The 25840-nt window shown below is 43.0% G+C and overlaps 2 protein-coding genes across 2 annotated transcripts in view; both read left to right on the forward strand.

The window, feature by feature from the left end:
* The window catches only part of LOC308313134 (von Willebrand factor A domain-containing protein 7-like), a 37204-nt gene extending 25375 nt beyond the window's left edge, over positions 1–11829 (forward strand). The window contains exons 4-18 of the mRNA XM_080760063.1: positions 1402–1546; positions 1700–1793; positions 2650–2769; positions 3894–4080; positions 5116–5285; positions 5673–5785; positions 6032–6148; positions 7704–7877; positions 7972–8101; positions 8183–8335; positions 8425–8517; positions 9002–9273; positions 9867–10000; positions 10423–10588; positions 11163–11829. Coding sequence (XP_080616189.1) covers positions 1402–1546; positions 1700–1793; positions 2650–2769; positions 3894–4080; positions 5116–5285; positions 5673–5785; positions 6032–6148; positions 7704–7877; positions 7972–8101; positions 8183–8335; positions 8425–8517; positions 9002–9273; positions 9867–10000; positions 10423–10588; positions 11163–11546 — 2452 coding nt within the window. The 3' untranslated portion in view covers positions 11547–11829. The remainder of the gene's footprint in view (positions 1–1401; positions 1547–1699; positions 1794–2649; positions 2770–3893; positions 4081–5115; positions 5286–5672; positions 5786–6031; positions 6149–7703; positions 7878–7971; positions 8102–8182; positions 8336–8424; positions 8518–9001; positions 9274–9866; positions 10001–10422; positions 10589–11162) is intronic.
* Positions 11830–15242: 3413 nt separating this feature from the next.
* LOC308313389 (von Willebrand factor A domain-containing protein 7-like) lies at positions 15243–25612 on the forward strand (the record flags this gene model as incomplete). Its single annotated transcript, XM_080760489.1, has 17 exons — positions 15243–15428; positions 16423–16559; positions 17035–17179; positions 17453–17546; positions 17679–17813; positions 18143–18329; positions 18602–18771; positions 18874–18986; positions 19644–19760; positions 19856–20029; positions 20137–20266; positions 20777–20929; positions 21208–21300; positions 21611–21882; positions 22445–22578; positions 24497–24662; positions 25217–25612. 17 exons carry the CDS (start codon positions 15243–15245, stop codon positions 25610–25612), a joined length of 2802 nt encoding a protein of 933 aa, XP_080616615.1.
* Between the last annotated feature and the right edge of the window lie 228 nt (positions 25613–25840).

Here is a 25840-nt window from a genome sequence, read left to right on the forward strand (position 1 = left end):
TGACTGCCTGCCTAAATATGTCCCAAACCGCCCCCCTAAGGTCTTCCACTGCTGGCCTGCTCGCTTTGCCTAAAACAATGGCAACTAAAAAACACGGTGAAGCAGCTTTTTGCTTCTACGGGCCGACGACGTGGAACAAACTCCTACTGTACCTTCACTAGTCCACTGTACAGTCCACTGTACCTTCAACATGTCCTCACTGTATTGCATTACTGCTATTATTTGAATGTTTTATGCCTTGCTTTTCTTTCTCTTTTCCTTTTTCTCCATTGCTCTGTAAAGCACTTTGATTGAGCTGCATTTCATGTCATGAAAGGTGCTATACAAATTATTATTAATGGCACAGAAAACCACAACAGGGAGTCAGAACACACAAAACCAGCATTTCTGAACACAACACTGCTATAAACACAGGCAACATTGAACATGCTAAACATTACCTTGAGGCTAATCATGGTCCAGAGACTCCAGTCCAGACCACCCTCATCTCTGCGCTTTGTAAGGGTTGAACAAGTTACCGCCACCAGAGGGGGTAATCTTTCCAAGTTGCTATATCTCAGAGACAGTGTTTTGGAATCATGAAGTCAACACCATGCAACCACAGGGCCTAAATGATGACTTGTCCTACAAACCCTCGTTGTGCGGTGTTGTATTGCTGTTCTTGGAGTTACTGATGTCTATATTCTTCCTATAACCTCCTCCCTACACAGGTATAGTTTTGATCAAATGTTGGCTTAATAAAATCACACCCATGTGAAGTGAGGGGTGCTCTTATCATCGTACATTACGATAGTTTTTACACCCTATAGGCGCGTTTTATCGCTCCCCGTCTGCAAGGCCCTTTAAGACAAAAAGCTACACTAATAGCTGGAGGGACCTCAAAAAGAGGGACCAGTACCACTTTTTAATCTGCTCTAAAGAAGGCTGTTTGCCAAAATGCGTCAGCGTTCTCAAACAATCATGAGGAATTGCATCTGAGCCAGTCTTGCATCTTTTATTTTGAAGTTCCATTCAGAGTGCTTCTTAGTTGGTTTATGAGTTAAAGGTGCGTTCAGACGTGGATGGTTAGAGCGGCGCCATTACATACAAAGTCGACGCGAAGACGAGAAGTAGCACGAGCGCCGTGAACGGGCGCTGGCGCGACCCGACGCAGCACAAACGGGACGAACCGAGGCGAATATTTTTAAATTCAAGTCTGCACGGATACCTTAAGATAGGACTTTTCTGTTAGGATGTAGGGGCTGTCAATGGGAAATTGCACCTATAGTTACCACCTTGCTGGCAAGATGCATGCGGTCTGCATTTATATGGTCAAAAAGAGTTCTACAGTATGTCCACAAATTTAGAACAGCTTGACTATGCTTGTTAAATGACTGTAAATTGATTTCCATATAACTCCAGTCCTCCTCACCACTTCAACAATGAGGCCTTCCTTGAGGGGCGGGGCCTGATCACAGAGGGTGTGGCTAGCATCAAGGCCAACATCCGCAACCAGAACTTCCAAGCTGCGAGGGAGACACTGGGACGAGTTCTGCATGTCCTACAGGTGAGAGAGGGATGTGCACGTGGAGTATAGTATACATTGGAGAAAGCACTGTTCCATTGTATGTGTCAAGCTGTGTGTGTGTGTGTGTGTGTGTGTGTGTGTGTGTGTGTGTGTGTGTGTGCGTGTGCGTGTGCGCGTGCGTCTCACTATCAGGACTTCTACAGCCATAGTAACTGGGTGGAGCTGGGATTCAAAGTTCCATACGTCAATCTCATTCGCCCGGACCTCCCTCTGGAAAGCCTGGCAGGTGTGTGTGTGTGTGTGTGTGTGTGTGTGTGTGTGTGTGTGTGTGTGTGTGTGTGTGTGTGTGTGTGTGTGTGCGTGTGTGTGCGTGTGTGTGTGTAAGGTCTTCCCCACACCTTTTATGGGACTGATAACAGAGGGGAAAGATAACAGGGGAACATCACATCATTGTAATTATGATTACAGACAGATTACAGACAATTCCCACGCAGTCTAATATTGTAATGGGCAGATTCTGTCTAATGCCTATATATATGAACAGTGTTGGGCAGTAACAAGTTACTTTTAATATATTACTGTAATATCGTTATTTTACACAGTAACGAGTAGTGCAAGGTATTACTCTGCCAAAACAGTAATATTTTACCATATTGTACAAAATGGCATATACATTACATGTTGTTATTATTACTCAGGTTTTGTTTTAGTTTAAAAGGTCAAGAGAGATTGATGCTTTATTTTATAGCCTTTTTGGCTTTTTCTATTCAGTTCTAAAATAAGCTCGCTAAACAGATTGTGTTGTATACTGTACATCCCTTCTTTGCAGGTGGGGGGCAAACGTAACATGTAATATAATATTATTACTTTTTTAAGGAGTAATGTGTAATAACTAACATTATACTCTCTTGAGTAATATTGCCCCAACACTGCCTACAGTAGTCCGGCAGTCCGACAGGCTTCTTTTATTTAAAGTGCGAAATTTGGTAGGCTATATATTATTTTTTATTGGCCTAAAATATTGTCTATATACATACATATTTTATAGGGGTTTCTTTGTGACCCTACCATTAACATCCCATGGCTGCTGGACTAATATGAATCATAATGTGCATCATGTTTGCCGTACTGTACGTGTGTAGAGAAGGACGCTGCGACCTGCAGTGACTGTGCCAGTGGAACATATTGCCCCGATCCTATCCTTCCTATCATTCTACAAGAGAAGACACTCACCTCAGGCTACATGGGTACCAAGCCTAAAGGTATACACTACAGTATATGACAAAAGCTCATTCTTCTAAATCTTTCCAAAAGTCATTCTAAATAGGGCAGATTCACACTCCGTTTGATTCAAACTGTTCCAGGGAAGCTGGAGGTACCTTCACTAAAAATGCCGGGACAACAACGCTCCACATGTCCCAGACTCTTCTCCCTTCTGGCTCCAAAACTATGGAATGCACTTCCCATCACAGTCAGAACTGCAGCCTCACTCCCAATCTTCCGCCGTAGTCTGAAGACCCACCTCTTCAGACTCCTCTTCAGTAGCACTTGCCCTAGCCTAGCCCCTTAGATAGCACTTTATGTAGACTTAGATAGTATTTTAGACAGACTTATAGCTCGTTACGTAGACAGCACTAGGATTGCATTTTATGTAGTCATAGCACTTTATAGTACACATGTATATTGTATAATATATAATATAGTATAGTATAGTTGACCTAGATACTCCACTGTTACGTTCTTAGTTTATACATGATTCATGATAACTACTTTTTATATAATTATGTGATGTATGCCATGCTTTTGTTTTTGCTTAATGTAAGTCGCTCTGGATCAAGAGCGTCTGTAAATTGTACGATTGCCTGGTCGACGCTGACTATGATTCACCATTTGGCCTTGATTCTTCCGCACCAGAGTACACTTCATTCAACTGTATTCGATGCTTTCACATTGCACCGATCCGTACCCGAGTACACTTCCATCAGTCCAGAGACCTCCTCCACGCGGTCCCGGGACCGGTTGGGTCATCCGTTCTGGGGACCGGTCGGTACCTCAACATCTGCCAAGTGGTCCTGAGTGCGCCGCACCCAAAACTATAGTGTGAATCTGCCCTAAATGTCTGGGGTCGAACATATGTTTTCAAATATATTTGTTTCAGGGCAATCTTTGTTTGGGTAAAATTGCTGAACATAGTAAGTTGAGTTTAAACACCTCCCCCAAATGCTTTAACATTTTAATTTAAGTAAGATAAAAAATAAATAAAGAAAGAAATGGTACACAGCTATACTGCTATGTACTGCTATCTATCATAGCACTGACGAAGGTCAAAGTTTCCCTTTAGAATTTTTTTTTTTAATTAATTAATTATTTCCTATTTACCTGCCAGGTAAATGCAGTCACGGCGGTGCTGCTGACCTGTCCAGCGCGGTGGTCCCTCGCGGTGGCATCAGCAAGGATGAGCGTCGCCCAGACAACGTGGCGTTCCACACAGCTGCTGTCAATTTAGCCACCAGGGCCAGCCTCCAACTGCTGAAAGACATCCGTGGAGCTGCTGGGGACTATGCCTTCTTGAGGTGCAACGAGAAAACTAAAACGTTATTATTACACAAACTAATTCTAATCAGGTCACGATGAGTGCATGTGTAACTATTACGGTGTAGGTAATGAAGAAAAAGGCCTCATATAGCCACGAAGCTGAGAATTTATTAAAAAGGTGAAACCAACGTTTCGACCTCGCCTCACCAATACAGGGTATGCGCGTGACATCATCACCAAACCAGGAAGTTATGCAGGAAAGCCTACCGAGTGGCAAAAAACTACTTTCTGGCCTTGACAGCCCAAACATCCACACAGAAAAAGTCCTGTCTGATTGCATTAAACAACATTAAACAATGTTAAACTCACTTTGCATGTTGCTTTGCCACTCGATGTGCCATTCACTATAAGCATGCACATATACCCTCTGTACTGGTGTGCGCCCTCCTTCCTGTTTGTTAACTATTACAGTGTAAAATAAAATACTGCACGAGATGTCATAGATTGCATTCAGTCGATGCTTTTTTTCCCCTCCAAAACCTTTCTAGGATGATATGTACATACTGTATATAGGTAGTTTCAGTTCCACACAATATACAGTAACATAACATACAGTAACTATACAGTAACATTATAACAGTTGTCCAGCAGAGAAAATACAACAGTATATACCGTATTGTGCCGACTCTGATTATAATACGACCCCCATTTTTCAAGATTAATTTGTGGAAAAGAGAACATTGAGGGCTGTATTTTGCGTGTCTTAAGTACCAGGTCTTATTCCCTAACTTGAGTAAACTAAAGACCTGGAGGCGCGTGGTCAATGCTCTTTGGCTATTCTGAGTGGCCAAAGAGCATTGATCACGCCTCCAGGTCTTTAGTTTACTCAAGTTAGAGAATAAGACCTGGTACTTAAGACACGCAAAATACAGCCCCCGATAGTCTAACTCTAGTCTCTGATTATAATACGACCCATTGGATAATTCCATTGGAAAAAAATGCCTTGTATTGTAGGCAAAATAGGGTATATACTGTATATAACATTTCTGCTGTCTGTTTGTTGTCGCCCACAGAATGGTTGGCATTGATCGTGCTTCCGTGGTGTGTTTTGTCATCGACACCACGGGCAGTATGTCTAACGACATCGCAGAAGTCAGGAGCGTTGTTAGTCAAATCATTGACACCACTAAGGGAACGCAGGACGAACCGTCCGAGTACATTCTGGTTCCCTTCAATGACCCGGGTATTGATCTATACCATTTCTGCAGGAGACAGTGGATTTCTGTCAAGAAGCGTGTTAAGCGTTAAACATAAATATACTCAATAGGCACTGAACAATAGAACGTAATTATTTAGCAATTTAATGCTCAAAATTAAAGAAATTATGTATACAATAATTACTTTCAGGAATATAGCCTATCGCTAAATATGTTGCCTGTTTGTATAGGGATCAAGATTAACTAATGTGTTCACAAAGCCTTCGATAGTGAAGCTTATAATAATTATGTTTTAATTGTGTATTTTTTATTTAATTTAGTGAACTCTTTCAGAAATTAAACTCCCTTATAGAATGAGTGGTCTATATAATGCTATGTGGTGCTACAGTGTCAACAATGTGTGTTTTATATAGAATTTGGACCGTTGATAAGGACTCCGGATGCCTCTGTGATGAAAGACAAAGTATCAAAGCTCACTGCAAGTGGAGGTGGCGATGGGCCTGAGATGTCCCTGTCAGGACTCCAGGTGGTTATACAGAAGCTTAAACATATAACTTACATAACACTCTCCGGTATAAGGATTTACATATTGATGAATTGGACCATATTATTGTAACACATCGTCCACCTTTCTGTTTCCATATAGTTGGCTCTAACAGGTGCCCCTGCCTCCTCTGTTTCCATATAGCTGGCTCTAACAGGTGCCCCTGCCTCCTCTGTTTCCATATAGCTGGCTCTAACAGGTGCCCCTGCCTCCTCTGTTTCCATATAGCTGGCTCTAACAGGTGCCCCTGCCTCCTCTCAAATCTATGTGTTCACTGATGCCACCGCCAAAGACATTGAACTAAAGGATACCATCGAGGCTCTCATCAGGAGCACAAAGTCAACGGTAAATGCTATACATTACAGATCCATGGATTGAATGTTTAAACAGTATAAATGCAACAAAGGTCTGTGTGTGTTTGTGTGTGTGACACTGTGTGTGTGTGTGTGTGTGTGTGTGTGTGTGTGTGTGTGTGTGTGTGTCTGTAATCCATTCCACATAACTCGACTTCAAATTCGACACACACGTTCCACACCACCACCACCACCACAGGGAGTGCAGTGCCCGGTGTCACCCCTACATCTCCATATATGGAGCTGGCCTGTACTGACATCACTATAGAGGGTATGCGTGTGACATCATCATCAAACCCAGGCATACTGCAGGAACGCCTGCTGAGTGGCAAAAACCTATACTTTCTGGCTTTGACAGCCCAAACATCCAAACAGAAAAGTCCTGTCTGATTGCATTAAACGACATTAAACAATGTTAAACTCACTTTGCATGTTGCTTTGCCACTCGATTTGACATTCACTTCATGCATGCGCATAACCTCTATACTCCATATATGGTAATAAAGGGACACAGTTAGACAGATACAGAAATTTCCATATTATGGGCATAAAAGGGTCACAGACAGATGGATGGAACGGGTACTCTGACACAGGTACAATAACGGGTATCTCCAACTTCCATCGTTACCAACTCGGTGCTCTATACAGCCAGGCACCGGTCTAGTCATTTCAAATAAATAAACTCATTTTAGTGATCATCATAATCTCCCTCTTGTCAATTACATAATGCCTTATTATCCCTTATCTTTCTTATCACATACTGATATCCTTGCTTATCCCATCTGCCCTGCAGTTTTATTATTTATTATTATTTCCCTTTCCACCTCGTTACCTCGAGGCAGCGGTGGCCGAACGGTTTGCAGAGCGGTCTTGATATCGGAAGGTCGCTAGTTCGTATCCCCGGACCGGCACGTTAAAATTACCACCGCTGAAGTGCCCTTGGACAAGGCATTGAACCCCTACCATGAAATGTTCTATGAGCAGGGCCTGGCTGTAAACAAGTTCTTGAGCTTAAAGGAGAATTCCATACTAAAAGGCTTTCTTACCTTTCTTTGTAGTTGTTACGTCCCCACCAAAGAGGTCCAGGTGTTATTTTGTGCAAAAGCTCCTTATTGGCTATTTCCCCTACCATGAGCCCTACATGAATTGCATTGAATTGAATGAAAATTGAATGGGGCTATGGGGTGTTGTGCTAATTCGCTTATTTCCATCGCTCAAAATTATAATTTCTTTGTATATATCCTCTCTTCATAATGTAAATAATATCCTAAGCGGCACACTCTACTACTTCTTTTGATGGAAATAAGCGAATTAGCATAACACCCCATAGCCCCATTCAATTCCCATTCAATGCAATGCAATTCATTGAGGGCTTATGGTAGGGGAAATAGCCAAAAAGGAGTTTTTGCACAAAAAAAAACACCTGGACCTCTTTGGTGGGGACGTAACTACAAAGAAAGATAAGAAAGCATTCTAGCATGGAATTCTCCTTTAATCCAGTTACCCTGGGTAAACATAGTACGTTTCCTTTCCTTTTACCTTACCAGGTGTCGTTCTTCAAGACGGCCGGGTCTAGTAGACGTCGTCGTCGTTCACCCAGCGGTTCTTTCAGCGACTACAGGGACCTGGCTCTGGCTTCCGGGGGTCAGGTCATTGAGGTTTCCAAGAGCCAGTTGCCTCAGGCCACCGACATCATTCTGGACACTTCCACCTCTGCCCTGGTAAACACAATGCAGCTCCAAAGAGGCCCACAAAGTAATGAAATGTTAGGTCAGTTGTATAGGAATTAATTTCTCTCTTCTGTTTCTTTCTCAGGTGACGGTTCTTCAGCGAGATAGGAGCGCTGGGAGGGAGACCTTCCCCTTTGTGTTGGACGGCTCTCTCACACATGTCACTCTGTATATTACAGGAACAGCCATTAGCTTCACTCTGACCAACCCAGCAGGTCTGTCTGTCTGTCTGTCAGTGTCTGTCTGTCGTCCGTCCGTCCGTCTGTCTCTCACCTTACCATATGTGTCACTACCAGGTGTTATCCAGAGACAGAGTGAGGCCAGCGGTAAGTTGGGGACCATTCAAGCTGTGGGGAACCTGCGGAGAATACGTCTCAATGCTGACAAGATGCCAGGAACCTGGCAGATCGACATTGTCACCGGCTATCCATACACACTCAAAGTGACAGGTCAGATTATATATATATTATTGTTTTCCGCGTTTTCAGACATTTATTAAATGTCTGATTAAAGACGACTAATCTGCGTGTCATTCCAGGTCAGAGCGTCATCACCTTCATCTATAACTTTGTGGAGGCCTTCCAGGGACCTCACCCGGGTTACGCAGTGATCACTGGGCGTCCAAAAGCAGGTATACAGTCAATAACGTTGTCACACAAAACGTTACACTCACAGATACGTATACCTTCAGATTTGTAATGATGGGATCATAGTCATCATACACAATCAAAATATTCACATCCGGTCCGGAGTGGCTTATTGTCGGTATATCAGCCGGTAACACATGGGAGTCTGTCTACTTAACAATGCACCAGACTCCTGGGAGATGGGTTTCTGAGGTGGAGCACCACACCTACCATCAGCTCCCAGTACTTACAGACAGACCCCCTGGGAGATGGGTTTCTGAGGTGGAGCACCACACCTACCATCAGCTCCCAGTACTTACACCACACAACAAGCCGTGCTTCTCATACGCTGAGTGGTGTGACGTGTTGCCCAAAGGCGAGAGCTCTACCGACTGTATTATACACTAATGGCTACACACATTATGGTTACAATGTATTTTCTACTCACTCTGTGCCATGTCTTCTTCCCTCTTTGTCCTGCAAATCCAGGCCAGCCTGCCACCCTGATGCTATCGGTGATGGGTAAAAAGGGCCCAGGTTCTGTGTCTATTGCGAACGTTGGTTTGGGAATGGTCTCTGGTGCAGAGGCCATGAGCAGTGGCTCCAGAACCGACATGGGAAATGGAGACATCCTGGTAACAGTCGATAGAGTCCCAGAGGGTGAGTTTGTGGTCATGCTGAACGGAACAGACTCGGTGTCCAGAACACACTTCCAGAGGCAGTCCACCACCCAGATGTCCGTCTCCAAGGTCGCCATCGAGGTTAGTGTCGTCACTTCCTCTTGTCTATGTCAATCAAAGCTTAGAAATCACAACTGGTACTCACAGCTAATTATTAAAATAATTGTGTCAACAAGTCAACAATTCACACAAAACCAACATAGGAAGTAGGGATGTCCCGAGGTTCCCGAGCCGATACCGAATACCGATACCAGAGAATTAAATTTATAATAATAAAAATAATAGAATTACTTATTTAATCTTGTGTTGTTAATTGCAGACTCCTCACTCAAATGTGCACTTGCAGTTTGGGCAACTCAAAAGCAAACTCCACGTGCCCCAACATTGTATTTACCTGCCATAGTGTCAACCTCTTACGCCCTGTGTCGGATCGCTGGTTAGACTGGCATATTCACCGATACCGATATGACCCGTTATGACCCGATACGACCAAAAAAGAGCAGACACCGATACATTTCCGATACCGATACAGTATCGGGACATCTCTAATAGGAAGATATACATATAAAGGAAGACATATAACATATAAGGAACATATAAGGATAACATAAGTATAATAAAACACTATTTCACCTGCAGTCTCTTTTCCTCAAATCCTCCTTGTCGTTCCTCAGGCAGCAGTAGACAGCAGTTTGGAGCCAGGGAAAGCCTTCTCCCTCCCATTCAGTGTGATGACGCAGGGCTCTGGAGGCACATACTCCATCACTGCCCAGAATGACAGAGGTTTTGATATGAGATTCCCACCAAGGTGAGGAACAAGCCCAGAACACCATTCTCCTCAGTGTGCTTCAACCTTTGAAACGGACAATGTGATTTTTGTAGAGATGCAGACGCGTAACTAGATGACAGACAGACAGACAGACAGACAGACAGTATAGTAATGGCTCATTGCGTTCGCAAATACTAAAATGTTGGGACATGTGGAGTTTGCTTTGGAGTTGCCCAAACTGCAAGTGCACATTTGAATGAGGATTCTGCTATAGACATAACACGAGATATATAGCTAGATATAGCTATAAACACTATTCCCGATCGGTGGACTTCAAAATAAGATCTTTTTTCTTTTTGTATTATTATAAATGGGATCGGAAACGATCGGTAATTTGACTGTACAACGCTCGTATTAAATATTGTAACATTCTGAAATGATACTCTCCAATTCTCTGACAGACTGACTTTGACCTCCGGCCAGTATGCCAATGCAACATTGACCATTACGCCACCTGGAAACACACCATCAGGCACCGATGTGACTCTGACCATCGAGGCCAAGTCATCCAGAGGTGGTGGTGGTGACTCCAACTACGCTGTTCTACGACTTTCTGTTGTTAGCAAGGTAAACGACACCGTTCATGACCGACCTTAACATGATGTAAGTTCTTCTTTACCATTACATGACCGACCTTAACCCATTCTGGGCGGGGACTCCTTTTGGTGTTTTAAACATTCTTATAATTTAGCTATTGAAAAACAGCAGATCTACAAGCTCATAGCGCGCCACCGAGTGGCGCGCTACGAGCTTGTAGGTCTGCTGTTTTTGAAGAATCGTGAAAAGTGACATGAAAGTGTTTGAGAACGACTGACAGAAACATAGGTTTTTCAAGAAAACAGTCAGGATTTAGAAGACATTTTGTAGAATCGTTCCCAGGTCAAAATGGGTTAACATGATGTAAGTTATTCTTTACCATTACAAAATATACCTTTCATCTCCCATAATGGAAATTGTATCATCTTGTCGAAGAAAATCATTCAATCAAATCTATCCGTTTTCAGCAATCGACACCGACCTGATGACGTATATATACATCTGTCTTTATATAAGACCACTTGTATTATATTGTATCTGTTCTGCACTGACAGCTGATTAACCGTTTCCCTCTTCTGCATTTTGTTTTTGATGCTTTCTCCAGATCACAGATTTTGTGCCTCCATTGTGCAACATTGTCAGCGTACAGGCCGAAAACTGCCCTGTGGATGTATCTCGATGCGAGTCCTTCAACTGGGAGCTCTCAGCGAACCTCACTGATGATATCGGTACAGGAATAGAGAGGCTCACGCTGCGTCTGGGTAATGGAACTCTCCAGCACACCGGCTTGAAGGCTCGCTCGATTCAGGCGACGTACAAGGCTTCCTGCTGCTCTCAGATAGTAGAACTCATTGCCGTCGACAACGTCGGCAATGTGGGCCGGTGTTACCATTCCATTGTTCACTCCGGTGGCTCTCCTGCATCGGCCCTGTCCCTACCGCTGTGGCTGTTGTGTCTGGTGGTTTCTGCCTTTGTGGCCAGACTTTGAGGGCAACATGTGGGCCATCTTCATTTTAGCTTTATAGATAATTGATGCAGCCAAGGAATTTCTCCAGTTAACATTTTCTCCTTGATATTGTTGAAAACAACTATTCAACTATACAGGACTGTCAAGAGACATATACCACGATGAAACCTTTTCCAGGCATATTTCTGTACACACTTCTTTGTATGGCCTACACTGACTGCAAACCGTTGCCTTGCAGAAGCAAGTGAAGGTTACAGTGTAGTGATGTGAGTGTCTATGTGATAGCAGAGACTCATTATGTCAGGATAGTGATATAGCCTCGGTACCCAGGCTTACATTTTCGTTCTCTACAGCTCAAAAAATGAAAGCATGATTTCTATAGGAGTGGGAGAGAACTACAGTACAGTGCAGAGGGGCGTCGCTCAATATAGTGACATCAGTTTTCAGGGGGGCTCTGATCGGTTAACCAATATCCTCCAGCGCTTGCTCCAAGAGCGCGGCCCTCTAGAACCAGAAAGCACGCTTGGATAGTGAGGAAGGCAAGGATAGACTTGCCTTTTATGCCTGCCTTTTATCTGTTAGATAGAATTGTATAAAATACTGTATATTTTTCTTCAGTCCCATGATGTTGAATGTATGAATGCTATTGTATACGTATATGTGTAATTTTGTGATGTAATCAACACAAGTAAAACAGTTGTCCAACCGTTCAATTTATACACCGTTTATACTCACCATATCAACAGCTTTTGGAAAATAAAAGAACAATGTTATTTGTATGTACATATATTTATTTTACTGGAAAACGGGGTACGTACCCCATGGCATATCTTTTCAAATGGCGTTCCGCAGGCTAATGAGTGTCAATTTGGGGGTCCTTGACATGAAAAAAGTTTGGGAACAACTGTTCTAATTAAGATGAATTAGAACAGTGGTTCCCAAACTCACACAGGCACACACAGAATCCCTACACCCTCACATATAAATTATTGCTCCACACTGTTATTAAAGTTATTAAAGTCTGTGTGTGTGTGTGTGTGTGTGTGTGTGTGTGTGTGTGTGTGTGTGTGTGTGTGTGTGTGTGTGTGTGTGTGTGTGTGTGTGACGTGTGTGTGTGTGTGTGTGTGTGTGTGTGTGTGCGTGCGTGTGTGAGTCTTAGGTCAAATATTACTCATATATTATGCTTGGGCCGGCCATACGTACATGTAGATGAATGAATGGGAAGAGAGACACTAGACAGACTGTCTAGGAATCAGGTCGCCGGTTCACCCCTTTGGCCCCAATCTAAATGCGTGTGTCTGGGACGTCCCTGGGCAAACTAATGAAACTGGCACGTGGGCAATAATTAATAATTGCAGAGTGATGGATTTAGGCGTGTCTCATTGTGCAAGTATTGACTGTATAAGTAAACTCCATAGAGAACTGTACTGTACTTTGACCACTTTAACAGTCTCTACACCAAAACTCTTCACCACACCCCATCTTTGCGACGCATTGTGAGCTGGTAGATCTATTATATTTTGGCAAAAAAAAAGCATGTGGACGAAGCTGAGGTTCAAGTGCATTTGTGAGCGGTGGAAGGACTGAGAAATTGGGGGGGGGGGGGGGGGGGGGGAGATAAAACACATTTTCTTCTCTATACTAGGTTTATAGATTAATGTATTTTATTTTCACTAATATGGTATGCAAGTTCATAGGCTCTATGTATGTGCTATGTGAGTCATCATAACACACTGTCTAGGTGATGACTGACATGACGAGTTAATAATTTTCATTTGTACACACACACACACACACACACACACACACACACACACACACACACACACACACACACACACACACACACTCTGGCTTGGTTAACTTGGGACCCTCCTTGTCAGCTGGCAATCTTATATTGTCCCACCACACCCATGGCCGTATAATATGCTATATATATGTATTTTCAGACACAGGACATATTTCTCACACCGGTCAAGCGACTTAGAGCAAAGGTATGTAACAGTATACTGCCATTGTTGGCATATATAGGCTTGGGTGATTCTTAATGTCTTTATTTTCTTGTGTTTCATGGGGATAATTGCTTTTTAAATAACACACAATTGATCAAGTATTTGCTAGATGTTTTTCCTTTCTTGTTTTTAATGATCCGATATATATATATTGTTTTTGAAAAGCACACTTTATTTATGTGATTTTAACTTCTTAACGGCCTGGTATATATAATTGTTGGGGTCCTTGCCATGAAATATTGAGAAACACTGATGTAAAAACATGATTTTTTTCAGAGTTTTTTCATGATTTAGAAGACAATTTCTTTAAATTTTGACGTCAGGCCTAAATTAAATAGTGCTGGGATGGGCAGCCACCTCTCTTTGATTCACTAGGTGGTCTGATTGGGATATTAAGGTGATCATTGTTATGATTATATACTAAGTACTATATACTAAACAAACAATTTAGTTTATCTACTAAACAATCATTTGAGTTGATAACCATTATTAACCATGATTGTGTATTAATGTGCATAACATGTTTCTCCCCCGATAGCCACAATGTATCTTTATTTATTAATCAAGTGAACTCATTCTTCGTTAGATTCATAATTAAATTATTTATTTATTTATTCTATGCTTGTATTATTCTTATTAGCGGGCAATAAGATTGCCGCACACAAGAAAAGAAGGCTGAGTTGCTTCTGCTTTCCTCCTCTATCTCTAGAAATGCCAGGTTAAAGCTACTGTACATGTTTGGTAGAGGTGTACTGTACTGTGTCGTGTAGTTATTATGTAATATATGGCATCAGTAGTGAGATATCATAGTAGTCTTTCCATTAAGTCAGACTTAACAGGGAGGGTTTTTTTTTGTTTTGATTATGCTTTAATTTTTATTTATTTTTATCAACAGAGCAAACATTTAAGATATTCAAGATATCTCACCAATAGATTTAGATCATACAGATTAATTTTCTGTTTGGATGTATGGGCTGTGAATGGCAAATTGAAAAGGAAAAGGTGTTCAATGGAGGTGCAAAAAGTAATAAAAAAAAGTAGTCTGGTGTTTCAAAGATCAAAGGGACTAAAATGTTGAAGATAAGGCGGCAAAGGTACTTTATTACATCAGGGCATGTATGTTAGTCAGGGCCATACTTGCCCTGACTAACATACATGCCCTGATGAAGACTCCTCTGTGAGTCGAAACATGTTGGCGTTTTAACTTTTGTAATAAATAATAATAATAATAATAATAATAATAAAACTATTATTTGTATAGCACCTTTCATGACATGAAATGCAGCTCAAAGTGCTTTACAGAGCAATGGAGAAAGAAAGAAAAGCAAAGCAAGGCATAAAAATAGTACCAGTGAGTACAGTGAGGACATGAATAACACAAAATGAAAAGATCAATTAAAAGCAAGAGTGTAGAAGTGGTCTTGAGCTGTGCTATAAAAATGTCCACATAGAGGCTGCCTGTCGAAGGTACAGTGGGAGTTCGTTCCACGCCGTCGGCCCGCAGAAGAGAAAAGCTGCTTCCCCGTATTTTTTTGTTGCCATTTTTTTAGGCAAATAAAAGTACCTTGATTTTATATTTGAGTGCTCGGATCGACGCCTTTTCTTGAAATTGTATACTTTTCCACCCTACCATTAACTGAATGGTAAGATAGGCGCGGTCTGCACATTAATAGGTCAATTGCTTTACAACTTTTCTTTCAGACTGATGATGTCACCAGTGCCGGGTGTCCTCCTGCTTACCTTGGCCCTATGGGGCGGGGCCGTAGCCTTTGCTCCCATTGGAGGAGATGCATCCACTCACGTCAGCATCACAGGAACGGCTCTGTTGGAGAAAGTGAGAGAGACTTGTGGGAGAGTGGCTGAGTCTTCTGGTCACGACTTCAACCCTACGGTGGGTATGACACACACACACACACACACACGCGCACACGCACGCACACGCACACGCACACACACACACACACACACACACACACACACACACACACACACACACACACACACACACACACGAAGTCAGACTAATTCAATGGTCTGACCTTTGTTTTGTTTTGTAGCATACCGACTCATACGAAATGCATATTTAATGTACAGAGAGACGGACATTTAGGGCTCCATTTTCGTCTGATCTTTCTGAATACACTGTTTTGGGATTTAGCAGTGGGGAAGGGGCCGGTGTTCCCCCACTAAAGTTGGTATTTTGGTTACCTGTCTAAATCCCTAAAACAGCTTTTGTTACCCGTTATATTATGCATAGGTGTGGTTTGGGCGTTACAACAATTAAACCAATCACCGGTCCACATGCCATTGCCTTTAAGAGATCCCTTATCCGGGACCGTTGCCCGTTATGCCCTTTTTTTTTTTTTATATATATATTTTTTATCCCACGATTTTGTAACCCATTTTTCACCCCTGTGTCAATCATCTAATGTGATCCTGGGCTCTACACACCCTCCACCAACCTAGTCCCCATATATGGGGGACAAGGGGAGAGCAACGGACTTGAACTCATGCTTCCTTCATGCCTGAGTGTCCAAGTTTCTCCTTTACACCTGACAGGGGGAGTTTCCCTGGTTGGACGTAGCGCGTGGAAGGAACACGTGGAAGGCGCCCCGGCTGGCCAGGGGGAGGCAGTTTCTATATTGCTTCATAGCCTTACGGTCTATCGCCCATGGAAGAGTGTTGCGATGCTGCCTTGAAGTCTCACTTGTGCTGCAAAACTGGTTCTGCTATAGCTTTTATTTTTGTTATCTGGAATGTAAATCAACTGAGAAATATGTTTACTGTAGGCCACAGTGAATACCGCTCAGCTGCCTTTATATAAATGTACTGTATATGAATGAAATATGGACTTTGAGAGTAATATGACTGACCTTTGACCTCAGGGTAACTCTGCTGAGGAGCTGGTCCAGGCCTGTCTCGGTCCCACAGCAACAGGAGAGGTGTCGGCTGCCAAGTTCCGCTCTGCTCTCAATGAGATCTACGTTCAGAACGGACTGGTGGACCGAGACTTCATCAACAGGTATACAGGGCTCCGTTTTCGTCACCGCTATCCCTAAACTTCTATGCCTTATTTTTTACTATTTTGCAAACCTTTTTTGAATAGTTAAAAAGGCCAGTCTACAAGCTCACAACATGTCAATTTAGATCGTCTAGTCTAGTTGAACTATTCAAAAATGTTTTTCAAAATAGTAAAAGAAAAAAAAAAGGCAAAGACGTTTAGGGGGTTTAGCGGTGACGGAAATGGAGCCATTGGCTATGTGTGTAAGAAAAGGTATGTAATGGTAATATAATACAAGTATTTATTGGCAGTAGACCTTACATGGAATGCTATAGAATATATATATATATATAAAAACAATGCCTGTATAATCTGCCTAATACGTTTGGCCACAATGTTAAATGTGGCATTTGAACAGTGAGTTCTTGCATGTAACATTTTATATCGCAAACAGCCCAAGTTAACCGACTGCTAATTGATTTCCATATAACTCCAGTCCTCCTCACCACTTCAACAACGAGGCCTTCCTTGAGGGGCGGGGCCTGATCACAGAGGGTGTGGCTAGCATCAAGGCCAACATCCGCAACCAGAACTTCCAAGCTGCGAGGGAGACACTGGGACGAGTTCTGCATGTACTACAGGTGAGAGTGATAGAGAGACACTGGGACGAGTTCTGCATGTACTACAGGTGAGAGAGGGATAGGGAGACACTGGGACGAGTTCTGCATGGACTACAGGTGAGAGAGTGATAGAGAGACACTGGGACGAGTTCTGCATGGACTACAGGTGAGAGAGGGATATGTTAAATTACTCATAAATACTTTGTTTTAAAAAAAAACTGCGTGTGTGCGTGCCTGCGTGTGTGTGTGTGTGTGTGTGTGTGTGTGTGTGTGTGTGTGTGTGTGTGCTATCAGGACTTCTACAGCCATAGTAACTGGGTGGAGCTGGGATTCAAAGATCCATACGTCAACCTCCTCCGCCCGGACCTCCCTCTGGAAAACCTGGCAGGTGCGTCTCTCTCTTTTCTTTGTAATCTCTCTCTGTATCTTTGAGGCTTTGAGAATGTTGTAAACGTATATCTAAGGGTGTTTGTAGTGGGTTGATTTTCCTTATTGATCTGTGTTTGCTGTACGTGTGTAGAGAGGGACGCTGCGACCTGCAGTGACTGTGCCAGTGGAATTGGAACATGCCCCGATCCTATCCTTCCTATCATTCTACAAGAGAAGAAACTCACCTCAGGCTACATGGGAATCTTCTCTGATGCCAAGCCTCAAGGTATATACAGTACACCAGTAAGACGCGCAAACGCGGGAAGCGAACGCAGCTCGTACATATTTGGGTTTTGGACGTATAGCTGCTTTGGGGACTCCTTATATGGTTATGGCTGAGTCATGGTGACGTAATCACTCAGCTCCATATATGGGCACAAAAGCGGGACAGACAGACAGACAGACAGACAGACAGACAGACAGACAGACAGACAGACAGACAGACACACACACAGACAGACATGATCTGCTAGGTCAGAAAAAATAAATTTTCAAATGCATTTTCTTGAGCAAAAAAATAAAAGTATACGCCCGCACCTTTTTGTCCTATCCAAGGTAAATGCAGTCACGGGGGTGCTGCTGACCTGACCAGCGCGGTGGTCCCTCGCGGTGGCATCAGCAAGGATGAGCACCGTCCAGACAACGTGGCGTTCCACACAGCTGCTGTCAATTTAGCCACCAGGGCCAGCCTCCAACTGCTGGAAGACATCCGTGGAGCTGCTGGGGACTATGCCTTCTTGAGGTGAGAAATGAGAAAGCATTAAGTAAAACAATATTATTACACAAACAAATGCTAAGTACATGAGCGTGTAACTATATTACAATGTAAAATAACAGGTCAAGACTCAAACAATGCTATTATACAAATAAGCATTGACTACCATGAGATAATGTATTAGTGTAGGACGGTGTTCCCAGTGGGTTTTAGTAGTTTTAGTTCCACACTATATAAGCACCAGTTGTTGAGAAAATTCAACAGTATATCGTTTCTATGTGTCGTTTTGTCTCCCACAGAATGGTTGGCATTGCTCGTGCTTCCGTGGTGTGTTTTGTCATCGACACCACAGGCAGTATGGGTGACGACATCGCAGAAGTCAGGAGACTTGTTCACCAAATCATTGACAAAACCAAGGGAACGCAGGACGAACCTTCCGAGTATGTTCTGGTCCCCTTCAATGACCCGGGTAAGATCTATTGTAGTGCCTTAATTAAGTCATAGTAATATATTTATGATGATATGTATTTGTGGTCATGCAATGTCAAAAAATGTCTGCATGTTTGTGTAGGATTTGGACCCATGACAAGGACTCCGGATGGTGATGTAATGAAAGACAAAGTATCAAAGCTCAAGGCAGCAGGAGGTGGTGATCTCCCTGAGAAGTGTCTGTCAGGACTCCAGGTATACAGAAGTTAATCATAACACTCTCCAGTCAGGATTTACATGTTGATTTATATCATATGGATATCAACCGATGATATTGTATGTCAATTGTCCACCTTTCTGTTTTCCATATAGTTGGCTCTAACAGGTGCCCTTTCTGTTTCCATATAGCTGGCTCTAACAGGTGCCCTTTCTGTTTCCATATAGCTGGCTCTAACAGGTGCCCTTTCTGTTTCCATATAGTTGGCTCTAACAGGTGCCCTTTCTGTTTCCATATAGTTGGCTCTAACAGGTGCCCTTTCTGTTTCCATATAGCTGGCTCTAACAGGTGCCCTTTCTGTTTCCATATAGTTGGCTCTAACAGGTGCCCTTTCTGTTTCCATATAGTTGGCTCTAACAGGTGCCCTTTCTGTTTCCATATAGCTGGCTCTAACAGGTGCCCTTTCTGTTTCCATATAGTTGGCTCTAACAGGTGCCCTTTCTGTTTCCATATAGTTGGCTCTAACAGGTGCCCTTTCTGTTTCCATATAGTTGGCTCTAACAGGTGCCCTTTCTGTTTCCATATAGCTGGCTCTAACAGGTGCCCTTTCTGTTTCCATATAGTTGGCTCTAACAGGTGCCCTTTCTGTTTCCATATAGCTGGCTCTAACAGGTGCCCTTTCTGTTTCCATATAGTTGGCTCTAACAGGTGCCCCTGCCTCCTCTCAAATCTATGTGTTCACTGATGCCACCGCCAAAGACATTAATCTAAAGGATACCATTGTAGCCCTCATCAGGAGCACCAAGTCAACGGTAAATACGTACAGACAAAATAATATTTTATTATAGCATCCTATGTTTTTCCCATCTGCCCAGTTACCTTCTTTCCCTTTCCACCTTGTCACCAGGTTAACTTCTTCTTGACCAAGAAGTCCAAGAGGAGGCGTCGTTCACTTGAAGCCCGTTCTTTCAACGACTACAGAGAACTGTCTCTGGCTTCCGGGGGACAATTCATTGAAGTTTCTAAGAACCAGTTGCCTCAGGCCACCGACATCATCCTTGACTCTTCCACCTCTGCCCTGGTAAACAGTGAACACATACAGCTCCAAACTCCAAAGGGCCATAAAGTAATGAAAATAATGTTCATGGTCAGTTGTAGGAATTAATTTCTCTTCTGTTTCTTTCTCAGGTGACGGTTCTTCAGCGAGATAGGAGCGCTGGGAGGGAGACCTTCCCCTTTGTGTTGGACGGCTCACTCACTAATGTCACTCTGTATATTACGGGGAAAGTTATTAGCTTCACTCTGACCAACCCAGAAGGTACAACAAACAAACAAACAGTACATACATTAGCTAATTGGAAACTAGTTTTTAATATGTACTGTAGGACATAATTCACCCAGCGCCTCTTACACAATTTATGCTGCTGTTGTTTACATGAGACTAAGCTCTGTGCATACTGTATGCGTACTGTATCGTTGTCTCCGCCAGTGTCCGTGTTTCTTGTGTCCGTACATGGACAAATGTGTCCGTGGCAAAGACTTGGTCTTGTCCGTGGCAAACCTTTTAGATTTTCTGTTTTACCCCATTATAATATTCTTATATTATTTGATCACAACACCCACTTACTGAAAGTCTCCAGGTTTTCTTCAGAATGTATGACAATTATTTATTATGACACTAATGGCACATTAGGAGTCCAACTAGTACTAGTGGTTCTCAAATGTTTTATTTGCAAGGACCTCAGCCGTAACTCTGAGAGTGTTCAAATGGAACCAAACGGACCCGTATTAACCTTTTTCTATTTTTTATGTTATGTGTCACTACCAGGTGTTATCCAGAGACAGAGTGAGGCCAGCGGTAATTTGGGGACCATTCAAACGGTGGGCAACCTGTGGAGAATACGTCTCAATGCCGACAAGCTGCCAGGAACCTGGCAGATCGACATTGACACGGCTCAACCATACACACTCAAAGTGACAGGTCAGATAATACTCACCTGTGTCTGCTTCTTCACACAACCTCTCCTTTGGAAGCATGCGTTCAAGGCCGTTGCTCTCCTCAGGTTGGCGGAGGGTGTGTAGAGCCCAGGATCACATTAGATGATTGACACAGGGGTGAAAAATGGGTTACAAAATCGTGGGATAAAAAATATCTATATAAAATAAAAATAAAAACTCTCCTTTTATTCATCCATCGGTTTGCTCAATACTTATTGAAGCGTTATTCATTGTCAGATTTCTTTCTCTGTGTCATTCCAGGTCAGAGCGTCATCACCTTCATCTATAACTTCGTGGAGGCCTTCCAGGGACCTCACCCAGGTTACGCAGTGATCACTGGGCGTCCAAAAGCAGGTACATTTACTGTAAATTTATGGGGAACTAATAAAGCCATTATGTACAGTAGTCATCCAATCATGTATCATAAAGATTGGTAACTATATGCGGTTAGGCGCAAGCTTGGCTCTGGGAGGAGGACGCCCCTGCCATGCAGAGTCCAATAAGGCACTTAGGATGTAAGACAGTCATCAAATCATGCATCGTAAAGATTGGTAAAGAAATTAGATCATACATGGTATAATCACATGGCTACATGACATCTATGCATTTTCTACTCACTCTACACTCTGCCATGTCTTCTTCCCTCTTTGTCCTGAAAATCCAGGCCAGCCTGCCACCCTGATGCTATCGGTGATGGGTAAAAAGGGTCCAGATTCTGTGTCCGTTGAGTACGTTGGTTTGGGAATGGTCTCTGGTGCAGAGGCCATGAGCAGTGGCTCAACAAAGGACATGGGAAATGGAGATATCCTGGTAACAGTCGATAGAGTCCCAGAGGGTGAGTTTGTGGTCATGCTGAACGGAACAGACTCAGTGTCCAGAACACACTTCCAGAGGCAGTCCACCACCCAGATGTCCGTCTCCAAGGTTGCCATCGAGGTTAGTATTGCCACCTCCTCTGTCCATGTCAATTTGTTTTTTGACTTTATTTACCCTAGAGCACAAGTGCTCATTTTCCGCAACACCCTGCACATAGAGACACAGACAGATAGACACACATTAAAACATGGGAGCTGACCAGTACAACCACAGTCTGATACTGTTTACACTAAGCAGCTCCACTGGAGCAGTTAGTTGGGGGTTCAGTGCCTTGCTCAAGGGCACTTCAGCAGTGTTGGGTGAGTGATGACAATCACTTCCCGACACAGATTATTTTCCTGCCATCAATCACAGTTTCCTACCAATCAAACCAGCAACCTTTCGGCAACAAGGGCGCTCCTCTAACCCTTAGGCCACCGCTGCCCCCAAAGTTTAGAAATCATAACTGGTACTCACAGCTAAGTATTAAAATCATTGTGGAGAGTCAACAATTCACACAAAACCAACAAAGGAAGAATACCTCCAAAGACTATTTTGAATTTGAGAGAATCATATAAGGAAGTAATAAAACACTATTTCACGTGCCTTTTCTTTTCCTCAACTCCTCCTTGTCGTTCCTCAGGCAGCAGTAGACAGCAGTTTGGAGCCAGGGAAACCCTTCTCCCTCCCATTCAGTGTGATGACTAAGGGCTCTGACGGCACATACTCCATCACTGCCAAGAACGACAGAGGCTTTGCCATGGATTTCCCATCAAGGTGAGGAAAAAGCACCAAACACAGCGGGCATTCTCATAAATACCGATATGGATCAACTTTCACTCATATCTCTGCTGTCGGGAGGAAACCACTACCTAACTCCAAAATGTTCATTTTTCATAATTTGTTCAGGAAATTAAGAAAACTTTATATATATTTTTTAAAACAGAGCAATACTGCCTCATCAACGTTGGTGTTGTGACTTTATATATTGTCAATATTACTTCTATGAGAGGGAGAGAAGTGGTGGAGTTTGGGGGTCTAATTTCCACAACACACAGACGGTAAAGGGTGTTCAAAAACCTCAAACATACAGCTGAAACCATTAACAATTTGGCTCCAGGAAACTGAGGATACTAGATGGTTAAATATTGAAAAAAGCCTCTGTTCGCAACCACTTCACGTTGTGCCCTTCCTAGATACCTCACTGAAAGAGATCCAAATGAGCGAGTGGACTAGAGTTACTTTAAAAATATGGAGAAAAATAAAAACTTCATTTGGACTACCTAAACAGATCTCCTCGCTAACACATATTGGTTACATAAAGGAGTTCATACCAGCTCAACTGGATGTAGGATTCAGGAATTGGACAGAATTCGGCCTAACCAGCATACACCAATTAGTTAATAAGGATGGTCTTAAATCATTCGAACAGATACGGACTGAATTCGGGCTCCCAAGGACAATTTTTTTCAGATATTTGCAACTGAGAGACTTTCTAACAAAACATAAGGACTGGGAGAGGGCCATGAAACCCACTCCTATTGAGGAGCTGTTGCTCAAATTTGAATTTGGCGATGGCAAGGTAATCAAGGAATTCTACCAAGTCTTCTTGGACCTTTGCCCAAATAATACACTGTATATAAAAGAGAAATGGGAGGCTGAATTAGGTATAGAAGTAACAACGGATACGTGGGAAGAGGTATGTAGTGAAGCGCACCTGGTAACCAACTCGAATACCTGGAGAGAATTTAAATGGAAAGTAATATCTAGATTTTTCAGGACGCCTCAAATAGTGGACAAAATGGGTCCAGATCATTCAAATAGATGCTGGAGGGACTGTGTAGCACATATCGGGAATCACACTCATATATTTTGGACATGCCCCAAATTGAGACCATTCTGGAGAGAGGTGTCTGAAGCACTAGAAGAAGTTTTTGGTCAAAACATCCCAGAGGATCCCACAGTAATGTTGTTGGGAGTGGTACCGGCAGGTCTGGAGAGTAGAGCCAAAATATATTTATTGCATGTGCTGCTTACAGCGGCCATCAAATGTATTACAATTAAATGGCTGAAACCAGCCCCACCAACATACAGTATGTGGGTGGAAAAAATATGGGACATCTACCAGATGGAACAAATTACTTATGCCCTGAGGCTTCAACCAAACATATTTAGTAAAAGATGGAGTCCTGTACTGCCTCTACTGTTGAGGTAGCAGGCTTTCGGAATCTTGAGTAACCAAATACACTTCTCTTCAGACCTTCTGGTGTACCCATACACCTTCCTCCATCTCCAGTATGTCTGTTCCCAGTATTGTTTACCTCCCATTGTTGCCGTCGCTCTGTCGTTTTTGTCTCGCTGTATACCTGTATTTTTTGTTGTTTTGTTTTTTTGTTTGTGAGTACTTGTAAATGTATGTGAAGTTGTTTGTGTGTATGAGTGTATCATTTATATATCCTGTGAAAGTATGCAGCTGAGGTTGTGAAAAAAAGAAAAAAAATCAGTTGTAAGAAAAATGTATACCTGTAATTCTGTGAAGTTGCCTAAACTGAAATAAAAACAAAGTTCAAAAAAAAAAAAAAAAACTCAAACATGGAGTTATGAGGTTTCCTCCCGAAAAGCAACGATAATATTGTCATAATGACATTTTCCCGTTATCCTGTTCAACGTTCCCTCCTCTCCAATTCTCTGACAGACTGCCTTTGACATCCGGCCAGTATGCCAATGCAACGTTGACCATTACGCCACCTGGAAACACACCATCAGGCACCGATGTGACTCTGACCATCGAGGCCAAGTCATCCAGCGGTGGTGGTGCCGACTCCAACTACGCTGTTCTACGACTTTCTGTTGTTAGCAAGGTAACCAACCTATACCCCGGCTTTACCATTACAACGCCTATAGGCACTGCTACCTTCAAATGTGTACGATTGGTGAAGGTTTCATTTGTCAGGCGGTCATTTAAAGCTGCAAAAGTTATTAAAAATGTTATCCCACGATTTTGCAACCCATTTTTTCACCCAGTGTCAATTCTCTAATGTAATCCTGGGCGCTACACTTCCACTGCCAACCTGGGGGGAGGGCAGCGGACTGACCTCATGCTTCCTTCTTTGCATGAGGAGTCCAAGCTGCTTCTTTTCACCTGAAGTATACATTTGTCTTTAACTTTATATTTTACTGCACCTACTGACCTACAGTACCAAACGATACCATACCATGCCATCTTTATTTATATAGCTGCACATTTAAATAACAACATGCCTTGTCTTATGTGCAGAGGCAGCTCATTCCAAAGCTTGGGAGCAAATAAAGCCCGGTTCCCTCTGAGCTGCCTCCAGCCTGGTTTTACAGTGGGCTGATTCACAACCGTTTCCCTCCCTTCCGCATTTCATTTTGATGCCTTTTCTTTCTCCAGATCACAGATTTCGTACCGCCACTGTGCGACATTGTCAGCGTGCAGGCCGAAAGCTGCCCCGAGGATTTATCGCGATGTGAACCCTTCAACTGGGAGCTCTCGGCGAACCTCACCGATGGTATTAACGGCACTGGCATAGAGAGGCTCACGCTGCGTCTGGGTAACGGCACTCTCCAGAACACCGGCTTGGACGCTCCCTCGATCCAGGCAAACTACAATGCTTCCTGTTGCTCTCAGATAGTGGAATTTATTGCCGTCGATAAAGTTGGCAACGTGGGCAAGTGTTATCATTCCATTGTTCCTGTCCCTGTCTCCAGTGGCCCTCCTGCATCGGCCCTGTCCCGACCACTGTGGCTGCTGTGTCTGGGGCTTTCTGCCTTTGTGGCCAGACTTTGAGGGGAACATGAAGGTATATATAACATTAACCCATTCTGACCTGAGATCAGATTCTAAAAATGTCTGTTTGAAAATGACAGTTTTCTGAAAAAGCTATGTTTCTGTGTCAGTCGTTCTTCGATTTTTCAAAAATAGCAGAGCTACAAGCTCGTAGCGCGCCACTCGGTGGCGCGCTATGAGCTTGTAGATCTGCTATTTTTAAATAGCTAAAGCATAACGTAACGCCAA

The sequence above is a fragment of the Protomyctophum bolini genome, assembly GCF_963924005.1.
Source record: "Protomyctophum bolini genome assembly, chromosome: 3".
Classification (NCBI taxonomy): domain Eukaryota; kingdom Metazoa; phylum Chordata; class Actinopteri; order Myctophiformes; family Myctophidae; genus Protomyctophum; species Protomyctophum bolini.